Below are 24,507 nucleotides of genomic sequence, written 5' to 3'. Positions count from 1 at the left end.
TATATATATATATATATAATATATATACACACACACACACACACACACACACGCACACAATATATTTGATATTGAGCATATCCAATATACTTTAGCATACCACTCTGTGACAATATGAAGAGTGAGCCTGCAAGCTAATTCCCCCTGAGCCAATCAGATTGGATCATGAGAAGGAGGAAGTGCTACAGTTGCCTCAATTTTATTGAGATGACACGTTTCCTCCACAGAGGTTGACTTGTTGACTTTTTCCATAGTACAGAATGTTTTTGAAGTGCAGCTTATGGCTGATGACTGCACAGGAAGAGATGTCACACGGCAAACAATTTACTTGGTGTCTGCATTTTTGGGATTCCGTGATCACCAGCAAGTATAAAGTAAACCTTAGTGACTGCTATGTCTCCTCTAGTCTCTGCTCAGCAACATGAGCCCAACACGACGGTGGAACCTGCTAAGGCTCTCTAACAAAGGCTGCTTTCTACAGCCCAAATCCACACTCAGCACTCTCTACCAGACACAAAGGATTCCTTCTTCATCCTGTTCATCCTGCGCGTTCAGCTTCTCGCTCATATTTAAGAAGTGAGGACACACAGAGGCCAAGGAGGGTTTCTGGACATACAGGATCATTATGCTTCTGTCACTCAACTCTGTTATGGACATTTATACAGAAAACCCAAAGACAGCTGTGACGCCCCTTATAACTGTCCCTTAAAGATGAAAGCACTGAAAGAATAAAAAATTAAGCCAAACTAATTGTAATATTTGCTGCAGTTTTTGTGGAACATAAAGAATATTATACATTTAGTTTCAGAACAATATTCAGATGTAAATGATAAAAAAACAATATTCTTTATAAATTGATCATATGAAAGGCTTTGGATGTTTTGCATTTTTCTCGCAGCAGAGTTTGTGTAGAAGGATGTCAGTAGGTGGCCATCAACAAAACTCAAGCTTTGATTTTATTTAGCCATTTTTATTTGAGCAACTGTTTCAGAGCGAGCTCCACAAGAACCATTAGAAGGTCCTTGCTTTCGTTCTAAGCCGGGGGCTTCAGGTGTGGAAGAGGAAACAGAGGAGCCGTTTGTCAGGAGGCTGATCCAGAGAAAAACATGTTTCCCCGTTCTGCATTCTTTGGTGTGTTTATCACCGAAAAAAAGCACAGAGCGGGTGGCAACACGTATTCAGATCATGAGACAAGATGATTCAAGATATTTAGGTGACAATAATAATATAAAATAATTAAATATTTTTATTCAGATCATCTTCAAAGAGTTATTGTGGATGGTGATGCTGTGGGCAGGAAAGGTCTCTACTGGCAGTCAGTCTTGTAATGAAACTTCTGACTGAAGCCTCTTCCTGTATGACAGTCTTATGATTGTCATGACATGCTGACTTGTTAGGTTATTGGCAGCAGAGACGATATCCCTGAGGACACACTGTTGGTGTCTTGGGTGACACCAAATGTCTCTCTGGGTTAGCAGAGCAACCAAGAGATTTAGAGTCCTATAAACCTCTGTCTGCCTGAATGGTTAAAAAGCCGGGCAGAGAGATGTTGGAGTAGAAGGTATGATCCTTGATCATCATGATGGATGGAAGAGTTGGTTGGAACTTCCTCTTCCTGCTCAAAAGTCTACAAAAAGAACAAACCAGAAGCAACACAACAGAGCCACACCAACATGCTGCCACCACGATGCACCAATCCAACTGGATTTTAAAGATGCTTTAAACAGTACAATCTTATACTTCAAGGTATTTTAGATTTAGAAATAGAAAACGTTGAAACACCCCTTTACTATAGCACCAAAAGGAAGCTCCAATGCAGATGAATGTTTTATTGTGTCCCAGTGGATAAAAATCACTAAAATCAATTTCTTACTTAGGGCAACATTTTCTTGTTACCAACTGCCCCAGTACTGTTTAATGCTTTTTAAGCCCAGTGGAGTGAATCACTTTTCCTACCAATTCTTATTAATCAACTCTATCTATTTAAAACAACTCAAGAGCTACTTTCTATTTTCCTACAAAATTAAAGCCTGTGCATAAATTCAGGGACACATTTTTAAACCACTCAGCTTCATGTTTGTGGCTCCTGACAGTTGAGTTTTTTTCTACTGACAGTTATGGTGACAGAGCAACTGGACAGGCTTTTGCAACACAGACTTCCTTTTACCTAGAAATAATACCTACACAGGGCGGTGCAGTTTTTTGATAAAAATGAAAACATTTGTTACTGACCAAGAAAATCCTCATCTGCACTATTATATATAACAATACAACGGATTAAACAACACTTAACTCTAAACATTAACCACACCATGACTTCTCCTCTCTCCTGCTTCATGAGGAGACATGCATCAGCGTCACAGCCAGGTCACACACTGTGCTGCACACTTTGCCATGACACGTGATGAAAGCAAACTATGAGCAATGAGCATGTACTCTGTGTGCCTTTACCTCCACTCTTTTCTTGTATTACATTTATTCACAAATATAATTTTAAATTTAATAAAAATGTCTGTTGCAGTGCATTATAAGCGAGCAAAGCTGTAAAAAACAAACAATTCCCACCAACAGACTATTGTTCAGGGTAAAGAGCCATTCAAAAGAATGGGATCATTTGTGAACGTCACATAACTTTTTTTAGCAGATTGTTTCACCAAAGGGCTTTCATAAAGTAACTCATGTTTTAACTGCATCTTGCTTGGATTACTAAACTCTGTATGCTGGACTCAATAAATCCTCAGCTCAGAGGAATGAAAGCTGTTCAAAGTGCCACTGCACACCTTCTGACAAGACTAATGAGCTGGACTGAGAAGCAGGTCTTTATATTGGGATTTCAAAACTTGACTACCAGGACAGAATGACAACAAGAAAAGATTTAAATGTACGAAGATGTTATTCCATCTGCATATGAATAATGTACGGTTCCTCACTCAGCTGCATCCATGTCTCTTAAGTGTAAGAGCTTCAGGCCCTTCAGCTGAAATAGATTCCATTTTATGGAAGATTGGAGCCATGTAGGTTTTATTTTAATCTACTTCTAAGAACCTCAATATGAAATTATGTCCATGAAAAAATAAATGGCATAGATTTTAGTTGCAGTTATTAAGCCCCACAAAGTGAAAAAACTAGTTATGTAATCTCTATCAGCCAAGGACAGCTATGAGATTCTGATGGTATGAAAACTTTACACTTCACTTTCTAGATTTAAACTACATTTACAACACGTGTGTAATGAAACGACCGTAACAACATTCTTTGCTTTTCATGCCATTAATAATACCAATGTGTTTAGTGTGGAAGGTCCTGGTGAGTGTGGTTGGACATCAGCCTCAAACCTCTTAAAGGTCAAGCGTCCACAGTAAATCAACCACCAACCCCTATTATGCACCAGAGTCACATTATACAAGTGAATCCACTGAGATCATTGGCTATGTGAGCTTTCAGAACGTGAAGCTGGTTGTAGAACCAAACAGGCATGAAGCAGAGCTCTGTCTAGTTTCTTATACAGACTGGATGTCCTAATGTATTCAGAGCTTTAAAGGTAAAGTTGTTGAGTTGCAACGTCAGTAAGTGACTGACTGCATCCGATTCTGCTGATCATCACATCTCAGATCATAAGGACACTGGATGATGATGATGATTTTTAGAACAGCACTACTCTCAGTGATTCTCTCTGGTTCTGGGTGCTGCGTAGCTAAAAGGTTTTTTGGTGCTACTTTGTTACTTTCGGCCAGTTGTTATGATATATAACCATGGCAACAGGGTATTGCTTTTACTACCAGGGGCAGCTCAAATCATACCCGAACTATGACCCCAAATCCGAGGAGGTGGAATGGAGGCTTCGTGAATACAAAAAGAGATGAAGGAAGTTCAAAACATCTCTTCCATTTATCGTAACGACCAAGGATCATTTCCCAGACTCTCTCTGCCCCGCCTTCTAACCATACAATCAGACAGATTTACATAGCAGCAGCAAAGCAAAAGACATGGATTAGCCGAGCCGCCAACAACAATATTATATCCAGGACATAATATTGTGGAACATCATCTCTGCTGCCAAGCTGAAGATCTGTTAACATGACAGTAATTAGACATGAGATCTTTCCTGCCACCCACAATGACTCTGAACATATTTGGATGATGTTTTATGACATTTAATTTTCCTTTAGGATCAATAAAGTACACCTGAATTGGGTGGCTGTTAGGTGTACTAGATATTTCCCTTAAAAGAGCAGCTGTAGACGTGGTAGGAAACAAATGCCTTCTTCTGATGACCAGAGGATTCCTCCCAACATGAGAACATGTAGTCCTACAAAAAAGTAGTTGGGTTAAGATGTTCAACTTGACTGAACCCCTGAATTCTGTGCTAGGATATCAGAGTTTTAATCCACCAGAATGAACAAATTATTTAGCAGACATAAGAAGTATTCAAATAAATCAATGACTGCTCCTCAGGGGTTCATCTATAAAGAGGAAACACATGGTGACAACCTGTATGGTCATTGTAAGTCTCTTAGACTCTAATCTCCTTTAATTGGATAGTGAAGGCTTAGAATCAGTGCTGTGACTGACTGTGATGAGCGTCATTATAGTGCACAGAGAATGGCGCCACCTGAGGACCTCACTACTTTTCGTATCCCACATACAAATCATAGAGAAACAGTCTGATATGATTACATTACTGATTAGAAACACATTGTACACCTTTAGTAAGAAGATTCAGTTCAGTTTAACCATATACAATATATACATAATTTTTAGGCATTTTATGAAAACAGCTCAATTCAATCCAGACCCAGAATGCTGTGCAGTTCTGGATCGAATTTCAGTGAAATGATCAACATTTTATTTTCTATTGATATTGATTTATCACAATAGAAATTATCTTTTTATTGTCCAGCCCTAGATGAGCACCAGCAGTGGAACATGTCTGGAGTTAGCACTGTCACAATAAGCATTAACTCAATAAGTCACATGATAATATAAATAATTTTAATAATTTCCATTATTTATTGTTCTCTTTTTCTCTCTCTCTTTCTACCAAAACCAGATGACAAAGTCTTCAGTCTGGTGCTTCGGTCTCATATAGCCCTTTTTTTGCAGGACGATTGTTTCCAGAGATTCAGTTTTCATTTTATTTGTTGTTTCTGTTTCATTTATTTTGGATATTTAAAATGTCTTCCAGTTCCAGTGTTAAATGTTTGTTAGGATTTAAAGTCTCTTGATCTTTGAGATTGTGTTCTTACATTATTATACTGTTACCATTATATTGATTGAAAATATTGTAATTTATCGCAATAACTTCTGGGATAATTTATTGCTCAGTAAAATTTGTCACCATAACAGGCCTACTGGGAGTTAATGACATGGAAAACACACAGGCTCAGCATGACTGTGGTACCTCCACATGGTACACTCAGGGTCGTCCACATGTTTGTATCCAGACTCAACATGCCGACTGGAGGCAGTAGGAATTTGACATGCAAGTCATCCTATTTCTGCTGCTGCCTCACGCAGACACCCCTGAGCAGAGCACAAACCCTGACTGCTGACGTCAGAGACAGGTTAGCAGGAGTAATCCTTTGGTCAGGCTGGTTTCTAAAGACTGGGCTCAGGTACCGTAATTCTTCATGTTAGACCCTGAAAGGTTATGGTTCATCAAATGTTCTCTTGCTGTCTCCTTACACCACATAGCTGCTAACACATTTCCTACCACTATTACCAAATGTAGGCAAGCAGCAGGTCCAGGAGCCCCCGGACTGATCTGCTGAACACTGAGTCATTCCTCTGACCGTTTATTGCACATCACCTGAAAGTAACAATACTTCCAGTCACTGCTGTCCCCGTGGTTACCCTCCAGCAAATCAAATGGTGAAGTCAAAGCATTTTTAGCTGCAAATAGTTGTTGAGGAATCCAGAAACACTCCGTTTCTACCTGAAACATCTAGCTGAATTAAACAGCTGCTCTGAAGCAGTCTGTTTTGTGGCAGTTTCCACACAGGGTAGCACACAGCACACTGGTCCATTTCAAACCAGCATTCAAAATCACACTTCTAATAAAATAGACCATTTAACAGAATTATTCAAAAAGCAGTTTCTCAGTGGTGGACTGCGCAGAATCAGAGGAGCTAAAAGAGAATGCAAATGACCAGAGAGTGGCTGCCAGGCGCAGGAAAGCTTAGAGAGCTCTGAAAGGCCCAGCTACTCTGGCTGCTCCGGCTACTCTGCACGCCACTGAGGAGACTTCAGGATTAGGACGTTGACTCAGCAATGCAGCCTTGTGATTCCCATTAACTGAGTTAGAACTGCAGATTGGAGCTGGCGCTCTTTCAGTGCTCCTTAAAATAAAAGGCTATTGTTAACCCCCCCACCCTTCTGGATATTAAACTGCAAAGAGTGTGGAGGCCACACGGTTAAAGCACTGTTAATGTCATGTGTGCCATGATCATCGAGAGCCAATAAAAATGATAGTTGGTAGAGAAACGTTTGACTCATTTATGGCCTGCACCACTAATGGAGAAGTCAGCTGACTGCGATGGCCTACAGTTCTCCAGTGGACGATCACAGACATCCTCAACAAGGAGGGTGACAACAAAGGTCACTGATAAAACAAGATGGTTCTGGCTATAGACTGGTGTATCCAACGATTTTAAAAGAGAAGCTTTGATTCAGTAAATCATGTCAAAGGATCCCAGACCAAGTCCAGATACACTAGTGTGAAGGCATCCTATATGAACAGAAGTAAAATCTTGACATATATAGCCCTGTGTCCTGGATCTGTTTAGTATAGAAACTTTATAAGTTTGTATATTACATGGGTACTTTTTCAATGATATCCCAAAGTATTGATGTGCATGTATCAGATGCTGCTTCTAGCCCTCAGGTCTCTCTGCTGAATCATCACAGACAGAGTCAGGAAGCAAACCAACATTTCCTTTTCCAGTTCAAGCCAAGAAGGAGGAAAAAATGAGCATTCTGCACATTCTGTATCCAAGTGACCTGCTAGCAGAGGCACAAGCTGTCTGTTCTTTATGCTGCAGAGCTATAATTCCCACTAATTCACCACTCTCGCCTCCACTTTCTGTTTATTTTTGAACTGTGAGCAGAAACATTCATTGGCGAGCCATTTCACAGCCGTAAGTGACAGGAGACGGGTTTTGGACGTGGTGGCCACAGGATGTCTGAAAATAGCCGAGGCTGACCACATACTGAGCTCTTTGAAAGGCCTCTACAACCTCCACTGCTGCTCAACCTTCAGGCTTTGGCCTTCCTTTCCAGGAAGGCCAAAGCCACCCCAGATTCAGCGGCCATGACAGCATGTTTTCCCAGCCGCAGCGAACTGAGCACAGCTGTTCTCCGACAATCACAGAAACTGTCACCAGTTGGGATTTTAGGGAAGCAAACACACACCGGCCTTCAACATTTTGGGTGGAAACGGTTCCTGCATCGCCTGCTGAAATCCCTAAAGTCATTTCCACCCATGAACACTGGAGACGATGAGAAGGATGTCCAGATGATCTGCTGTGGATGCTTCAGTCACTGATTCCCCGACAACAGCTGGAGATTTCCTGATACAAATGAGCTCTCCCAGCAGGAATGTGGAGAGAGCCGTCGGTCTAACCTTGATCCTCCCACACCGGTGGGAAGAAATGATGCTGAACTCTAAAACCTTCTATCTCAATAATTCAGACCTTTAATAACTCATATCCTGATATTTGATCATAGATGCCATCTAAATGATGTGCTGCAGGCAGAGCAGAGTGAGGCTACAATTCACATACAAAAAACGAGCATGGAACTTTAAGTCAATTAATTTGATTAATTTAACTTTATTAATTTATTTAATAATCGATTAATCGCCAACTACAGTGAGCTAACTAAAAAAAAAGGTAATTTGCTGAAAGATCAACACATCGAGGCAATTAAGCCAAAACTGTACAAAAATATTTACATCTTGCATTTAATATGAAAAGAATCTTCAATGTCTGTAAATATGTTCTGCACAGAATTCAAATGGCAGCTTAGCTTCATCTGGTTCAGATTCTGTAAAAAAATAAAGTCTTACTGACCACCTATTCCAATATTAACTGTTTAACATCAAGATAGTCACCAGATTATCCCCTCTCAGTTCAGTTCAGCAGCCTGAGCTTTTCATGTTGGCGTTAGGATTGTTCAGCTGCAGATGCTTTGCTACAAATGATCAAGAGTTCATTAAAGAAATGCTTGTTAGTGACTTCTAGGAAGTAAATGTTTATTTGCATTTTAAAATGCATTTCTAACACTCTATAAATGCGGCTAAATAAAAAATTTGCAGAAACTGCTAATTTTTCTTTAACCAATTAATCTTCAGAATAATTGTTTACTAAAATGATCGTTAGCTGCAGCCCTAGTAGTGTATGCTAAAAAAAATGTAGAAATTAAACTGCATCTTCCCTTCATTATATTTGTAACAAAAAACCTAAGAAAATCTACTTTAGTCAAGCATGTGAAAACCAGAGAGGAGAGGAGGATGTCACTGATAAACGGCAGAGCGAGCAGACGGATGAGGAGCTCCTCTCTTCCTGCCAGAAAAGTCTCTCTCTACAGTTACACTTTTCTTCATAGGCTTCGGTGAGAGCTCTCTTCAGATTCACTGCTACACTGACTGGTACTGGAACCTCCAGCCCACAGCATCACCATTCACGACTCTTTGAAGATACATGTATGACATGATTGTGACATTTAATTTCTCTTTTGGGGTAACTATAGCCAACAATCTGACCTGCAGCCCACTCCTGTCATTCATGACAGTAATTACAAAGTGCCTGGGTGCTTAACAAAGAGGTACAGCAGAAAACGTTAGTCAGGATTTCTAGACTCAGTTCATGAGAAAATTTATCATCAATATGAGAAATGAAAGCTGAGACTTCAGTCTCCCATGGAGACGCAGGTGAGGAGAGCCAGGGAGGATGTCAGCAGGATGAACCCACAGACAAGAGCGTGTTGAGGCATCGCTCATCAGTGTGTGGGTGGATGACTTTATCCGCCGTGTCGGTGGCTATGCTAACTAGCCTGGCTGTGTTGTGGTAAAACTGTAGCTTAGCAGAGAAAAAAGTGGTGGATGATCGCTAAGCCCCACCTCCTGCCTCTGATTGGTTGTTTCTGAGCGAGTGGTGTATTTCTGCAGACTGCAGTAGGAGAACTGGGAGGAGGCAGAAGAACTGGATTTTTTTTTTACAAATGATTTGTTTTATGACGAAATAGCAATTTAAACAAATATGTAAAAAAAACAACAACACAAAAACACATATTGTGTATAAAAGATGCATCCTGCAGCATTAGCCAAAAAGTGTGGGTGAAAGGTTTTGATTGGTTCCCAGCAGAGCGTTCCCAGCCACTGGTGTGAACTTCCTCTCTGGATGCTCTGGTGATGTTCAGCAGGGAATCAAGTTTTCACAACGATCTCTGACGTCAGGCGGATGACGTGTGGTGAGCCTCAACTGAGTACTGATGGCAAAGCTCCAAGACTCTGTGTTGTAATGTCAGCATTATCTCCATGGAAACAAAATGGTAAATATTGTTAACGACGTGAAAGCAGCGGGGGCTAAGCGGTGGCGCTGCAGTATGGCAGAAACTGAGTTTTTCCTGGAGAGCAGTCATCACTCACACACTGCAGCTCTGTTCCCCAGTCATTAGCTCATATGTCGGGCCATTAATACTTTTTTACAAACTAAACTACTTCTCTGGAAATGAACAACTGTAAATATTAGTTTAGAAGATAAGGATGGAGAGAGTGAACAGTGAGGGATAAGTAGTTGAGTTAAAAAGGTTCAACATCTGAAATACAAAACCTCCAGATCCTCCAGGACAGAGTTACAGCCTTAGGAAGAAGTATTCACCCCTTTCACTTTTACCATCATCACTCCTAAATGTTTAAGATCAATTCAATTCTAATTTCAGACAAAGAGAAGCCAGGTTATGTCTTAAAATGATGATTTCATTCAAGTAAAAAAAGTTCCCCAAACCAACCCAGGTCTATGAGAAAGATGAACAATTATATTAGTAATCCATTATTCTGATGATTACTTAGATAAAATTTGGGCAAATTCAGCAGATTTTTCATTTTACCACTTAGGTTTATTTCTGCAACATTAGAAATGCATTGAAAGATGTAAATAAACAAATAATTGAATCCCATTTTTAACTAACAAAAGCAACATTTTATTGCCTGAAATACAGTAAAGAATTCCTTTCTTTGAACGCTTGATAAGAAAAGGATGAATTTGTAGCAAAGGATGAATCTGCAGCTACACGATCCTAACATCATCATGTGAAAAGCTCAAACCTTTCATCACAGCGTAGGGCTGATCTGGACTAACAGATGAATCGTTCAAAAGCAAAAGGTGAGTGAAAAGCTCTATAGAAAAAACTCTACTGGATGGAGGTAAAAGTATTCCTACCTCATAGGACCAAACACACTGGACTTTGGCGAACCTCCTCACACACCGGCCCACCTCCACATCCTCATGGGTGGTGTACATCTCCTGCAAGCATTCACGGATGTGTGGCACCATCCTCCTCAAAACCTCACGGCTCATGATGACACCCGGACCTCCCATGCAGAAGTTCTCTCCAGGTTCCAGAGCCAGCTTTCCGAGCTCATCCCGGGCTCCCATCCCAGTCTGGCCCAGAAAGATGGCCTCACTGCTGTTGAGGCTCCGCAGAAAGCTCTCCAGCCGCTCGCTCTTGATGTACACATCGTCGTCGGCCCTCATGAACCACTCGTACTTGTCCAGGTAGTGGTCGTGCATGTACTTTAGCATCATGAAGGACTTCTTCTGAGGTGGGTAGGAATCATCCACATTCCTCAAAGCCACAATCGGGATGGGGATAGATGTGTCAGAGCCCTCGCTGGAGAAGAACTCCACCCTACCTGGGATGGTCTGGGCCCAAGTTCTGGAAACAAGATAAAACACAGACACAAAGTGAGACAGAGCTCAGAGAGCAAGAGCTAACATTAAGATGTTTGACTTCATGTGGGGGTGACAGAGACTAAATGGCTAAAACTTGAAGTTTACGTATCAAATGAAGGCTATACGTAAACTTCAATGGTTACGTATAACCTTCAAGTTCAGTTGCATAGCACATTTCAGCAACAAGGCAATTCAAAGTGTTTACATCATAAAAACATCATTCATCAAAACAGACCTGACCAGAACCAGAAGACCTGAAAGATCTGGAATGTTGACACAACAACAACAGATCTTTATTGTATTATAGTGCTAAACCGTTAAGTGATTTATAAACCAACAGCAGTATTTTAAAATCTATTCTCTCAGTGAAGGACTGTAGAACTGGGTGATGTACTCAGTCTTTCTGGATTTAGTGATTTTTTTAGGCAGACGTATGAAGACATCGTTTCAGTAATCAATGTGACTAAAGATAAACGCATCAATGAGTTTCTCTAGACCTTGCTGGGACATTAGTCCTTTAATCCTGGAAATATTCTTCAGGTGATAGAAGGCTGATTTTGTAACAATATTTATGTGGCTCTGAATGCTCAGGTCAGATTTCAGGCCTGATCTCTAGTTTCAACTGTGGAAACTAGTTTAACTCTAGATTGTCAAGCGCAGAACTTGCTGATCCACTTTGCGATAACTCTGGATCGTCCCTCTGATGGCCAAAGATAATAACTTCAAACTCAATCACTCCAATTTCCTCCTATTTCAGGTCACTTAGAATGCCCTAAACCAAGGCTTTTTAAAGTGTGGTCTAAAATTAGCAGGACAAGCCCCTGAAGACTGGAGCTGGAGACCCCTGTTCTAAAGTCTTGCCTCTTCAGGAGAGAAGGAGTTCACCTACAGGCTGATACTATCCACATTCCACCAGCAGCATCAGCAGGTTCATTCAGTTCTCCTCGGGGTGTTGAGATGTGGTGACCAACTGGCCTCCTTTTTATCAAACTTTAATTAGCCTATTAATTCTTTATCAAGCAGCCAGGTGCTGCAGGCATTCACATATCAGATAGACTTCAGAAGCTGGAATCAGGAACTGCTCTTGTTCCTGTGAGACAAACTGTAGCTCACACTCTTCACTTTCTACAACTCTGGTTTGTCCACAACAGTGGATCAGTCCAGGTCTGGTGATTCTGTAGCACAGAAAACTCAAATCCGCCTGAATGGCAGAGATCAAACTCCCACCAGAAGGTGGCGCCAACAACACAAAGGAGAAAAGCAAAGAAGACTCATCCTCATTCACATTTTACCAATGAGGGCTTCCATGGTCCACCGACCCCAGAAATGATAACCTCACAGCATTAAACATGCCAACTGAACAATGAGTGGGAATTCAGTTCACTTCTAATAAAGACACGTAACAAACAATAAACGAGGTCATAACAGATGTGTTTCATTACACACACTACAAACCATTAGAAGTTCAAGTAAACGCTTTAACTGTGGATCTGAGTAGGGCTGAAACTATTAACCTCGATGAGTCAGTTATTGAAATAATCATCAACTAATTTAGTATTTAGTAAATTGATTAATCATTAACTTGTGCACACAGACTCAATAAAGGGCTGTTTGCTAAAAGAACAGCACGCTCAGAGCAAACCAAAACTGTACAAAATATATAACTTTGTATTTAATTTGAAAAATATGTTTCACTCAGAACAGAACACCTCAAGTTGCAGTTTCAGCTTCTCCTGGTTCATATTCTAAATATAACACATTTTGCTATCCAATTATTAATCTGTTAATTGAAAAAACACTCAGCAGATCAGCCACACTATGTGTTCAGTCCACTAGCAAGGCCTGATGTTGAATTTAGAAGGATGTTTTTAGCTGAAGATGCTTCCTTTGCTACAAATGATGATGTTCACTAAAGGAATGCCATTTCTGCTTTTTAGGAAATTAAAGCTTTGCTTTATTTAAAAAATGATCTAAATTTGTCTATTTTCATCTTTTAATGTATTTATAACCATGTATTAAAAAGGCGCAAGTTTGTTAAATGAAAAAGCTGCAGAATGTGCCAATTTTTTTTATCTGATTAATTGATTGATCAGCAGAATCAACAGAATTATTTAATATAATTTGGTTACTGACTTGGATCTAAGCTCATTGTTGCTTTCTTGTCAACTTCCAGCCAGTGTTTATTCCAGTGTTTATTAATATCATCCCATTTTCAGGAAGAATTTCCAACTCAGATCTTTGAAATTCCAACATTTGAGTTTAAATGGAGCCCAGCATGTGAGCTGGTAGAGAGAGTGAGTGGATGTGTTCTGGGCCTTAATGTGTTGTGCAAGAAGACATTGGAAAAACAGTTAAGGCCTTAAAGGGCCACTATTATGCAAAAATCACTTTTTGCATTTTTCTGTACTTCCATTTTGGCATCTCCTGCTTCTAGAAACAGTCCAAGAGCAGGAAAAATAAAATAAAATAAACACCCCGTTGATGGGAATAAGTAAATGTCCTGCTGGTGTTTGCAAAACAGCTGGTTTCAAAAACCTCTAAACCGTTGTGTCACAATTTGTTACCTTGCAGGAGTCCTAACAAAACTACCAACCTGTGCCTGTTCTAGGCAGGATTTACCAAAAGACTTGGACTGTTCAACACAAATCTGGAAACGATGGTTAACTGTTGCCGATCACACAAACTGATCACCTGCGTCTTATTTCTCAGCCTGCCTGTACAGCTGGTCTCTTTCCTTCACACTGCGCAAACGCGCAGCAACAAATCCTAAGACATGTCGTGTGGAACTATAACGCACTGAATGAATGGGGAAGTTTGCATGTTGCGGCGGAAACACGCAAACTTTGTGCGTTTCCACAAAGTTTGCGTGTTTCCGCAAACTTTATGGCATCTAATATGCCATAAAATAACAATGCCATACTTGACGGCGTTTGGCTACATCGAGGCTCACTTCAGTAAAAAAGACATATGGAGGATCAGATAGCAGGTAAAGCACCGCACAACTACAAACACTCACCCGGATTAGCATGACGGTCAGAAAGCCAAACAAATAACCCGCAAAATTATTTAAGTCTTCGAGCTGCGATGTAAGACGCTGGTTCTGCTCTCGCTGTTGAACCGCTGCTACGCGCTACAGGTAGTAATATTTCACAGACAGAGCGCCGCTTCTGCTCCACCTGGTAGTGACTCTCACACCGAACCTCTGTTTAAAGCTGCATCATCTAACTTAAAAAATACATTTTACATACATATTAAAACCTTCTCTGTCCTAACATGAGACAGATAATCTCTGAAAAAATAATCGATATCCTCCCTGTTCTGCATAATTATTCTGCTCAGTCAGAAACAGCCAATCAGAACTAGCAGTAATCAGCTAGCTGCCATGCTATCAGGAAAGTTTCATTCAGTAACTCAGGATTGTTTATTGTAATGGATCCTGCCTTTGAATGTTAAGTTTTATACTTGAATTTTTTTGGCAACGTTGAGAGGTTTTATTTCGACTTTTTGCATTATTTAGCCTCTTTACAGCCTTCATATGTTTTCAGTCTGTTAAAGATAGTATTACCGATAGCAGGACAATTTGCACAATGCCCGTTTTGTTTTTTTTCTTGGAAAAAGTTATTAAAAACAAGTTTTTGTCTAAATTAAGATGAATTCATGGTTCCTTTTTCCACATAATGTAACCGGTAGTGCTTATGATTAAAAAAAATAATTATGTGATTGGTATCTGTGATCGGCCGTGATCGGCCCTCATGGGTGATCGGAATCGGCAGGAAAAAACCTGATCGGCACATCTCTATAAATAACCCTTGAATGATTTGAAATGTCCTCCAAGCCTGTAAATGGTGGTTCCATTTTATTATTACCCATCTTATTTAATCATCCCCCTCATCTGTTCAGCCATCTGTGCACCTTTGTTTCAAAAAGCTAAATATTAAACCTCGACAATAAAACTAGTTTTTAGCAAATAAACAGTGCCACTTGCTTTTGAAGATGTTGCTGAGAACTCTGTGAGCTGAGATCATCCAGTCCTTTCACATTCTTTTCTACAGTGATGCTGTGGAGTTTATCAGTTGCTTTATTCTAGTACAAGCCAGTAAACACATGCTGCCAATCAGCCACTGACAACTGAGAGTTGAAATTGCACCAGAAACCATATGCAAATTATGCAACAGCAAAAATGTTGAGTTCATGTTGCAATATGACATGAAGTCATTGTGTCGAAACGCCTGTAGCTCAGTATGTTACATAGAATCAGGAGTTTGAATTAACAAATACAAAACAATCCCATCTAATTTACATTATGTAAAAAGGGGAATACAAATGATTAAGAAAACAAAGCATTGTGGTCCAGTAACAACTCATGAAATCAGCTGGAAGACTTCAGGATTAGTAGCTTCTTGGATGACCAATTAAACAACAGGAAGTGTTCCATATTAAGAGTAACAGTACGGAATTGATTAAAGCATAAAGTTCTTATTTAATTTGATTAAAATCAAGATATATTAGCATCTATTTTGGACTACACATTTGAACATCCAACTCCAGACAGGAGGAGTCAGTGCCTCAGCAGTCATGAACCTCGCTGTCAGATGGAGACTCTAGACTAGTTGAATGATCTCAAACTGCTTTGCTGGAGCGCCAGAATACAACTTTTAGAAGTGTCTCTTGTCCAACACACAGGAATTAAATGGTGAAACTGCCTCACCAGCATGCAGTCAGGCGCTACAGAGCTCTGCTAATGAGCTGATATTGGACCCAGGTGTGCTGAAGCAGACAGAGTTCCAGACACCGACCCTGGAGGACTGGAGTGCGAGACCACTGCTTTACAAATTATAAATAATAATAATCATAATAATAATTTTGATTTTCTTTATTTTGTAAGTGTTTGGATTCTGTTGAAAAATTGCTGGTTTAACAACTTTTGAGTTTGATTTCAATGCTTGGATTTATTCTTTTTGATGACAAATGACCAAACTAAATAACTAAAATACAGCAAATATGATGGTGCTTTAAATGGTGTCTCCAACCAGAAGGGTGGTCCACTAAGTCTAATGGTTTGGGGTCCCTGCAATCTAGGGTCGCTCCTGTTTGGAAAAAGTTGAAATATTCCATGTAAGTTTAAGAATAAGGATGACCAGCATCTGTATCATCCTCATCCTCTGTTTAAGCCCGTCAGCCAGCCAGAGTGCTGGCTCATCAGCCCTCTCCGTACCTGTGTGCTGCCACGGCCCGGCTGTTCAGGTATTTCTGAGCCGTCATCACACCCACGAATAGGAAATTCTTGGAGCTGGAATGCGGCTTCACCGTCGTGGGGGAGCCGTCCGCCTGCGATGCCCACAGAACTCCTCCGTGTTCGTTCCTGAGCCCCCCGTGGAGCCCGCAGGCGGCGGGGTTGGCTTTGCGCTTCTGCCCGGCTCTTTTCAGCTCGGTCGCCTTGGGTAAGATGAGCCTGGAAGCCAGCGTGAAGCCGACCACCAGTCCCAGCAGAACACTAAACCATGCTCTTCGGCTTCGACCTGCCATTCCCCCAAAACTTAACCAGCTCGTCGGAAAATGCTGTCTGGTTCTAAAACAGCGGTTCTCGAAGAAAAATGTCTAGGAAATGAAACCCAGGCAGTAAAAGACGGCAGCTAAAAGTGGCTCGGTGGGGTTCCAGTGGCTCACACACACAGTCTAGGAGCAGAAAAGCGCTTTTCTTCCAGATGCCCACGTAGCATCTCAGCAGACTCCTCGAAGCCGCTACCTGAAGCTCCGAGCCCCGCCGCTGCCCGCCCCAACCAGCCAGCAGCCCTCCACCGTCCACCGCAGGGGAATCACTGCCGAGCGACGAATGTAGCGGCTTGCATTGCAGCGCGGATCCTGTCAGGTTTGTCCCCCGCACGGTAGCTGGAATGTCTGACAATCCAGATCGCTGATCTCGAAGGGTTTAACACTGGTTTGACCCAAGTGCGTTTCCGTAGAAATGTTCCGACGCAGCGTACCACGTTTTACCGGAAATCCTTTCTTAACCACCAGAGTTATGTGCAGTACATCTAATGTGGGGTTTTAACTGTGTCGATGATTATTAAAATGTGAGCAGAACCCCACAGGGTTGCTTAAATCTGTGGTTAATATGCTGCTGCGGGCTCCAGCTGCGACTGAAAATTACCGCTTTAATATTTAGTGCCAACCCTTTTATTAAAATGTTTCTTAGGTTATTTTTACGTTGTCGTTTAAGTCAGGACATAAAGCTAAAAAGAATAAAGAGTAGCACAGCTTATCTCGTGCGCCACCTAGCGACTAAATTAATGTGAATCGCGCTTTGGTTTTGCATTGAGGGAACTGAAACAATCTTGTTTCGCATCTTCTGTATTTTTAGATAATAGTCCATGTCTCAATGATAACAGAGAATAAAAATAAAAATATTTAAGATGTTCTTAATTATTTAACTTTGTTTGAAAAGTTCTTAACCCCTACAGCTCTTTGTGGAAACTAACATTTGCATCAAACCCTGACTGTGACCCATTCCTGCTTCTGATTTTCCTTCTGCTTCTTAAAAACTCACCACAAGTTTTAAATGTGGTTCAAATTTGGGGCCACAGTTCCAAACCTCAATATTAAATTTTAACCATATTTTATATTTATATTGTGAAACAGACAAACACTTCTAGCACATTTGCCCGTTTCATCATAATCGGTCTTCTGGTTAGGAAGAGTTTCACCTGTGCTGATGTGACTCAAAAGAAGTTTGGGGCAAAAAAAAGACAGTGTTTTTGTTCTATATAAAGTAAACCCCTTTAGTCAATAAAGTTATTTGTAATAAAAAGTATTCGCCTGGTCACTTTGAACAAAATCTATAAACAGGATGAATTATTACCAAGAAAACTGAAATTAAGAACTCTGTTAAAAGCACAAGATTTGTGCCACTGCCAACTATTGGTAGAGTGTTTCTATTTAGACATGGCAGCAGTAATAACACCAATATATATTTGAAGCTAAACTGAATTAGTCATTTACAAACAACCTCTTGCAGAGCTGTCCAGATTTTCCTGGGAAGACCTGAGTGGATACATGAAAAGGTACATTCCTTTACATGGATAGGAAGCGTTTCCTTTGTACAACTTGTACATGATGTGCCTAAATAACAGTGTCACATTGGCCTGGTTCCACAGGATTCCTTCATTCTGTGGATTAGGCCTCAGTGGTATGCCGATTTACCCTCACGAAAACGAGACTGTTCAAAGAAGCATTTTCACTTTTTTTTCCCACATCATTTTACTCTAAATTGTCTTTTGTTTATTTTCAATATCTTCATTTTTGTGAGGTGACCTTGAGTGCTCCGAAATATTATTAGAAATGGTTCAAAAGCATCTCATCTTTTGGGGGATGCTGTACTGTACCAAATTGGTCACTCTGCCAACATGCAGGGGGAAAGCTAAGAAAGCTATGCATTTTTTTTATACATGACTTTGACTGGGCCATTCTAAAACAAATGGAATAAAAATACACAACCTTAACATCAGCATTCAAAATAAATACAATTCCCCATGTTAGTTAATATAAAGATGAACAGTTTACCTGCTGGTCAAACCCAGCTCTCCCAGCTCAATGAATGGAGTTGGGCAGAGAAACAGACACAAGGTTTCTTACACTTTAATTTGTTTAGAATCACACAGTCAGACAGAATATAAATATGTACTAGACACAACTGCTGCTATGACTTTTCCTCAAATCTTTCAGAAATACACAACTACCATGAAAAAGCACCCTGACTGGGACAGATCAGCCAGACCTTCTGGTTAGAGTCCATTTCAAGGAACGGCTTCATGTCAAGCTTCCAATGACACCAAGAACTGAGTCCATGATCTGCTGTCATCTTAACAAAAGAGCTACTGAGGAAAGGAAAAGTGTAGTACACCCATTAAAATACACTTTTATAATGTTCCTTCTGAAATAATTAAAGCTGCAGTATGCAATTTTTACAAAAAATATGTTTTAATATTTGTTGAAACTGTCACTACTTCATGACAGTATGATATGAGACAGATGTTCTGTGAAAAGAAATTGACCTATTCTGCTCCCAGTGTGAGCTAGTAACAACCAATCAGAGCCAGGAACAATATTAGTGCTGTCAATCACAATTTTGTGTGGTGCTGCTCACCCTCTTTTTCCTCTCCTTCCTTTCTGCTATGCTGCAGCTAGCATAGCATGTTGTAAATGCTCATGCCAGATAGCATGATCACAGATGACGACACATAAAGGGTTTTCCTATAACAGTAATTACAAGCACATTTAGCAGCAAGTACATGAAGGATGACTGACAGCACTGAGACCCTCCTCTGGACTCCAATTGGTTGTCTTTCGTTTGGAGTGATGCATTTCTTCAGATGGTAATAACAGCTCACGGAGGAGGTGAAGGAGATCAAGCTTTACATAAATAATCTGTTACAAACTACACAACACTGATAGTTTTAGCAAATTTGTAAAAACATATTTTTTATAAAAGTTATATACAGCAGCTGTAAAGCTTATGTACTATGTTAAAAAATTTGGACCCAAAGGAAGAAGGAATTGTAATTGGAACATTTTTACTGCAAGACAAAAATATTTGTAGTTTTGTTAGATTGTGCAGTGAAATCATGTTAATGATTATGTTTCTCAACAGTCTCTTGTGTGATTTTTTAAATGGGTGTACCAACTTCACCAGTATTGATGTTTAAGCAGTGATCTGGAAGCAGGAGCTCTGTTTCATTGTCAGCTTGGTCCCAGCAGTTAGGGTGCAAGTTAGTCTGGAGGCGGTCAGAGCACCTCCACCCTTTAACCTCATCCGCCCGCGGAGGGTCCCCTCCTCCCTGGCCGCCAGCTACAGGAGCCTCCTTGTCCCATCAGGGGATTGTAGTCTGAAACACAGAGACAAAAAATTTTTTATTCTGAGTTTATTTTACAGATACAGAAGTGAAATGTGTATTTTTATCCAGCAATCAGGCTGAGTAGAACCAACATTCACTACACTTCAGCTGCAGCTTCCGTCTCTACACACTTAGTGCTTCTAGACACCAAAGTCTAGCGACTCAGTCGGATTCAGGCATGGATTCTGGACCGGGTTCAGATGGACCCTCACGACTCAATATGTTTGAGCTCTGGGAGACGTTAAAGCTTGGGATGTTTCTGTAGAACCTAACCCAGCTTTAAACCGAACCAGAACCTCCTCCCTGACCTGCTGCTGGGTTTCTTGGTCTCCATGGTGTTGGCTGTTCTCTGAGGTCAGAGAACCAGAACATCTGGATTCATACTGACAATAAATTTAATGGTTTACTATTAGCTGCCTTCTGACTGCATTTAATTAATTGAGCTAACTTGTTTTGAGGATATATGAGTAAAGGGGGCCCACTTTTAAATTATGATTTGTTAATTAATTTTATTACCATGGATCATTTTCCTTCCTGTTTGGGAAGAAACTGCTTCACACACACAAACAAAAAATACTGCATCAATGTAATCCTTGGCAGTTCCAGTGCCGATTAAACACCATTTGCTTACATATTCTAAACCTAATAATGCATGTTGTGGTTCTGCTGCAGCACACACAGTCTGATGATGAAGGCTGCAGGTGGTGAGGTTCTTACCGCTGGAGCGCAGTGGCTTCTTATCCATCTTTGGTTTGAGCCCAGCTGCTGCTGCACTCGCCTCCTCTGTGTTCTGCAGGAATCACACACACAGTGAAACTAAAGCAACATGAATGCAGCTGGTTTATTCCAACATTTACTGCTCACTTGTTCTCTCACAGCAGAAACCCAGGTTCCTGACCTCAGCCTAATATTCTGTCCTGAGTCGAGACAAGGTTAGCTCACCCCAGATAGCTTGTGTCCTTTGGAGCTCTTCCCCTGCTTCATGCTCTCCCATTCCTCAATCTTCTGCCTTCTCTTCTCTTCTTCTTGCTGTTGATAAAACACCGTGAGTATAAGTCTACCCTGGTTCAGGTGGCCCACCATGCAGCCCCCACTGCACCTCTCTCTGCTTCTCCTTAAAGGCAACAGCTTTGGCATCCAGCTCCTTCTGCATCCTCAGCCGAGCTGCCTCCATGGCCTCCTGTCTCTTTGTCACTAGAGATGCATCTTCCGGAATAAACAAGGAAAATCATGTTTGCAACAAATTCCCTTCATATTTTTCACTGACATGCCAGATAAAGGAGTCACAATAATGTTGTATTTCCCCCGGCCCCTCCAGCCGTTGCTGTGCACTGATGGCCAGCTGGCTGAAAGTTGGCCAAATTTAGCTTTAAAAGTATTTTTAGTTGTGAGAAATTGAAGTAATCTTGAGTGAAATTCAAAGCTGTAGCACATAACATTTTGTTCTAAAGCTAGAGTCAGTAAGGCAGGAGCAATTGCCTGTCTAATTAAGCAGCTAACATTAGCTTTTTATACTTTCATAACTCTATAAAGAGGAGAACAGCTAAAGGTGGAATATCTTGTACAACAGTTGCTAAAAAGAAACTATGACTGACATTAAGCAGGTGTTGTTCAACGTTTCTGCCTTTGTGCATTAAAACCAAAGCAACTATAAGGAATTGTTCCTACATGCTGCCACCAGGAGCAGTGCCGTTCTAAAGGTCCGATTACATCAGCTACAGGAAGAAAATTAAACTCCTCATTTCCGTCTCAACAAAATCAGGAGAGCATTTAACAAGAACATGCTGGTCCTCCCTCAACATTTATGCTGCATGGAACCAAAATATAACCAAATATTTGGTTATATTTTAGCATGTATGCTAAATGAGCATGTATGCTTATTTAGCATTAATATTTGTTGAAACTGTCACTACTTCATGACAGTATGATATGAGACAGATGTTCTGTGAAAAAAAATTGACCTATTCTGCTCCCAGTGTGAACTAGAAACAACCAATCAGAGCCAGGAACAATACCAGTGCTGTATGCTCATTTAGCAATGCATGCCAATATCTATTGCAGTCATTCTCAATATTAATATAAAATGGGGTTTTATTGTGAAAATGTTAAGAATTACAATGTACTTTATTGATCCATGGGGAAATAGCTTATTTGTTGACAAGCTACTCCCATCCAAAGTGTTAAATATTAGCAAATTAGCATTACATATGACATATGACATTATAGCAATTAGTGACATAATTATTGAAGTTGATCACCGTGACTTACAGCCAGAATGGCTCCGTTATTATTATTTTTTGTTGTTAAATTCTAAGAAACTATAAGTAGAAATGCTTTTAGAAAAATGTCTCCACTTGAACGTTGTTACGGAGCTGATACTGACCTTGCAGGCTGTGTGGAACGGAGTCCTGACGGCTCTGGCCGGTCCTCCTCTTCCTCAGATGCTGAATGAGCAGCAGCACTGTGACGGTGACAGCCAGCAGGTACCACCCGTACAGGGACAGGAACTCCCCAACTGCCGGGGGACAGGGAGGAAGTGTTTCAACTATGCCGTGTGCTTCCCAACAACAATCCACTCAACTTATTACTGTCCAATTTCCTGACGTGTGTTTCAAGTAGAAAGACTCAACACTGTTAAACAGCCCTTCTTAGCCAGTTTCATACTTTACACGTCATGAAGCCGAGACCGGAAGTGTTGTTGCTAGTTACCTGTGAAGCTCAGCTGACTCAAGTCCTGGTTCTTCAGAGGAACCTGAGAGTTGCCATCGTCGACGTCTAATATTTCCACATCATCATCCATTTTACCCACCCACACACACGCAAACACACACCGTGTTGTTAAAGGCACAAATCACACAGAGAGTCTGTTTTAAGCTTCCTGCTGCGGTGCAAACGTCCTTATATCAGCTCCATCTTAGCGGAATCCCAACTAACTGACACAAAACCAAAAACTATCTACTCTCTCAATCCAGGACATTCACGGTGACGTGTTTGTTTTCGCAGCAATCTCTTCTTCATCTGGACAGTTACTTCTGTACTGGCGCCGCCACCTGACGCGGAGGCTCAATGATGACGCTTGGCTGAAGTTGAAAACAGAGACTGCTTGTTTTGGGAGCTATAACAGTCTCATTCTTCACAAATACACGGAACGCGACTTATAAATGCACAGAACAAGATTCACACTTGTATTTTTGATACAAACACAAATATATCTTGATTTAATTAATGTTTATGACATCCACTAGCAATTTCACAGATCCGTCTAATATAATTCATACTAAAACAAAAATAGCTAGTTTCTGTATTGTTCTAAGAATCAGATACAATGAAAGCCCGTCCTGGTAGATTTCCTTTATTCATCTTTATAAGTTTATCAAACCCTTCAAATGATACCACAAACCAGTTTCGATTTAGCAGAGATGATTTTAAAAAAAAAAAGTGGACAAATTTTTAATCCTATTTTGTTAGAGGGAACAAATGCTGTTATGCTGAAATTACAAACTGGAAGCGGAAGGTTCCTGTGTTCTTATGGCAAGCCGTTTTAACATAAATTCGGTTTCGTCTGACTATCCGCAATTACATTCCAGATATCTAAAAATGCATTTTGACTAGACAAAACTGCATTTTGACTATCCGGAATGGTAATTTAAAATATCTGTATTTACATTCTGACTAGTAAGATTAATAATTCAAGACATCTTGAATTACATTTTGACTAGTCAAAATTCTTTAAAGATATCTCAAATAGCGTCACTGGATCTGTCATTTGACGGGACACATATCCGTTAGATGACGTGGAAGCCCCTTTGTGGTGTTCAAACAGTTGCCTACAGAATTTTATTTTTTCCTGCACAAAATTGTCAGTAAATGTCACAAATTAGAAAGAGCTCGACAACAATGTTGGAAATGCGAAGATAGCAAAACTTCATAAACTATAAGACTGCAAAGAATTTCCTGTTTATTCATTTCCGACGAACCGAATGCACTTAAAAACAGCGTTGAAACGCTAAATCTGTTATTGTCAAAGCATTTTCAACATGAAAGTGGCGCATTTTCAAACATCTTTTTCCGTATTTTCTATTTTTTATTGTTTTATTAAACTTTCAAATTGCTACGTAGGTCAGGGACATTTTGAGTAGACAGAATACTAATTCAAGATATCACTAATGTCATTCTGACTAGTCGGAATGTCAATTTAAGATAAATAGAAAAGCTGTGTAATTCAAGATATCTCTAATTGATTTGGAGATTTCTGAAAAGGAATTTTGACTAGTCAAAATTACAATTCAAGATATCTTTAATTTAGTTTTGGCTAGTCATTATTTGCTGTTAAGATATCTATAACTTAGTTTTCACTAGTCAAAACTACATTTCTCCTATCCAAAAATACATTTAAGACTAAAATTGAGATATCTTGAATTTACTTTATGACTAGTCATAATTTAATAATATCTGAAATGTGTATTTCAGATAGTCAGTAATTCATTTTAGATATCTTGAATTGAAGTCTCCATACAAGTCAATGGTAAATCTGACGTCATTTCGACTAGTCAGAATGTAATTGGAGATATCCATCCATCCATCCATCCATCCATCCATCCATCCATCCATCCATCCATCCATCCATCCATCCATCCATCCATCCATCCATCCATCCATCCATC

The 24,507-nt window shown here is 40.2% G+C and overlaps 2 protein-coding genes across 2 annotated transcripts in view; both read right to left on the bottom strand.

Moving 5' to 3' along the window:
- The window catches only part of chsy1 (chondroitin sulfate synthase 1), a 36,518-nt gene extending 19,424 nt beyond the window's left edge, over positions 1–17,094 (bottom strand). The window contains exons 1-2 of the mRNA XM_008404950.2: positions 16,168–17,094; positions 10,440–10,935 (exon numbers count right to left, since the gene is read on the bottom strand). Coding sequence (XP_008403172.1) covers positions 10,440–10,935; positions 16,168–16,478 — 807 coding nt within the window. The 5' untranslated portion in view covers positions 16,479–17,094. The remainder of the gene's footprint in view (positions 1–10,439; positions 10,936–16,167) is intronic.
- Positions 17,095–18,571: 1,477 nt separating this feature from the next.
- On the bottom strand, positions 18,572–22,926 carry selenos (selenoprotein S). The gene is made up of 6 exons (XM_008404952.2): positions 22,553–22,926; positions 22,227–22,358; positions 20,943–21,049; positions 20,786–20,872; positions 20,561–20,633; positions 18,572–19,834 (listed from the first exon to the last, which is right to left on the bottom strand). The coding sequence occupies exons 1-6, from the start codon at positions 22,641–22,643 to the stop codon at positions 19,758–19,760; spliced, it is 567 nt and encodes a 188-aa protein (XP_008403174.1). The 5' UTR covers positions 22,644–22,926; the 3' UTR covers positions 18,572–19,757.
- Between the last annotated feature and the right edge of the window lie 1,581 nt (positions 22,927–24,507).

The sequence above is a fragment of the Poecilia reticulata genome, linkage group LG3 (genome assembly GCF_000633615.1).
Source record: "Poecilia reticulata strain Guanapo linkage group LG3, Guppy_female_1.0+MT, whole genome shotgun sequence".
NCBI classification, from domain to species: Eukaryota; Metazoa; Chordata; class Actinopteri; order Cyprinodontiformes; family Poeciliidae; genus Poecilia; species Poecilia reticulata.
The sequence above is the reverse complement of the archived record's forward strand: the minus strand, read 5'-3'. Positions and strand labels throughout refer to the sequence as shown.

What these genes read in the sequence shown, in the direction of transcription:
- selenos (XM_008404952.2), bottom strand. Translation starts at nt 22,643, where the DNA reads ATGGATGATGATGTGGAAATATTAGACGTCGACGATGGCAACTCTCAG. An exon ending in GAGTCAGCTGAGCTTCACAG is followed by an intron (nt 22,359 to 22,552) that starts GTAACTAGCAAC and finishes GTCCCCCGGCAG; the next exon opens with TTGGGGAGTTCCTGTCCCTG. An exon ending in GAAGCCACTGCGCTCCAGCG is followed by an intron (nt 19,835 to 20,560) that starts GTAAGAACCTCA and finishes TCTGTGTTTCAG; the next exon opens with ACTACAATCCCCTGATGGGA.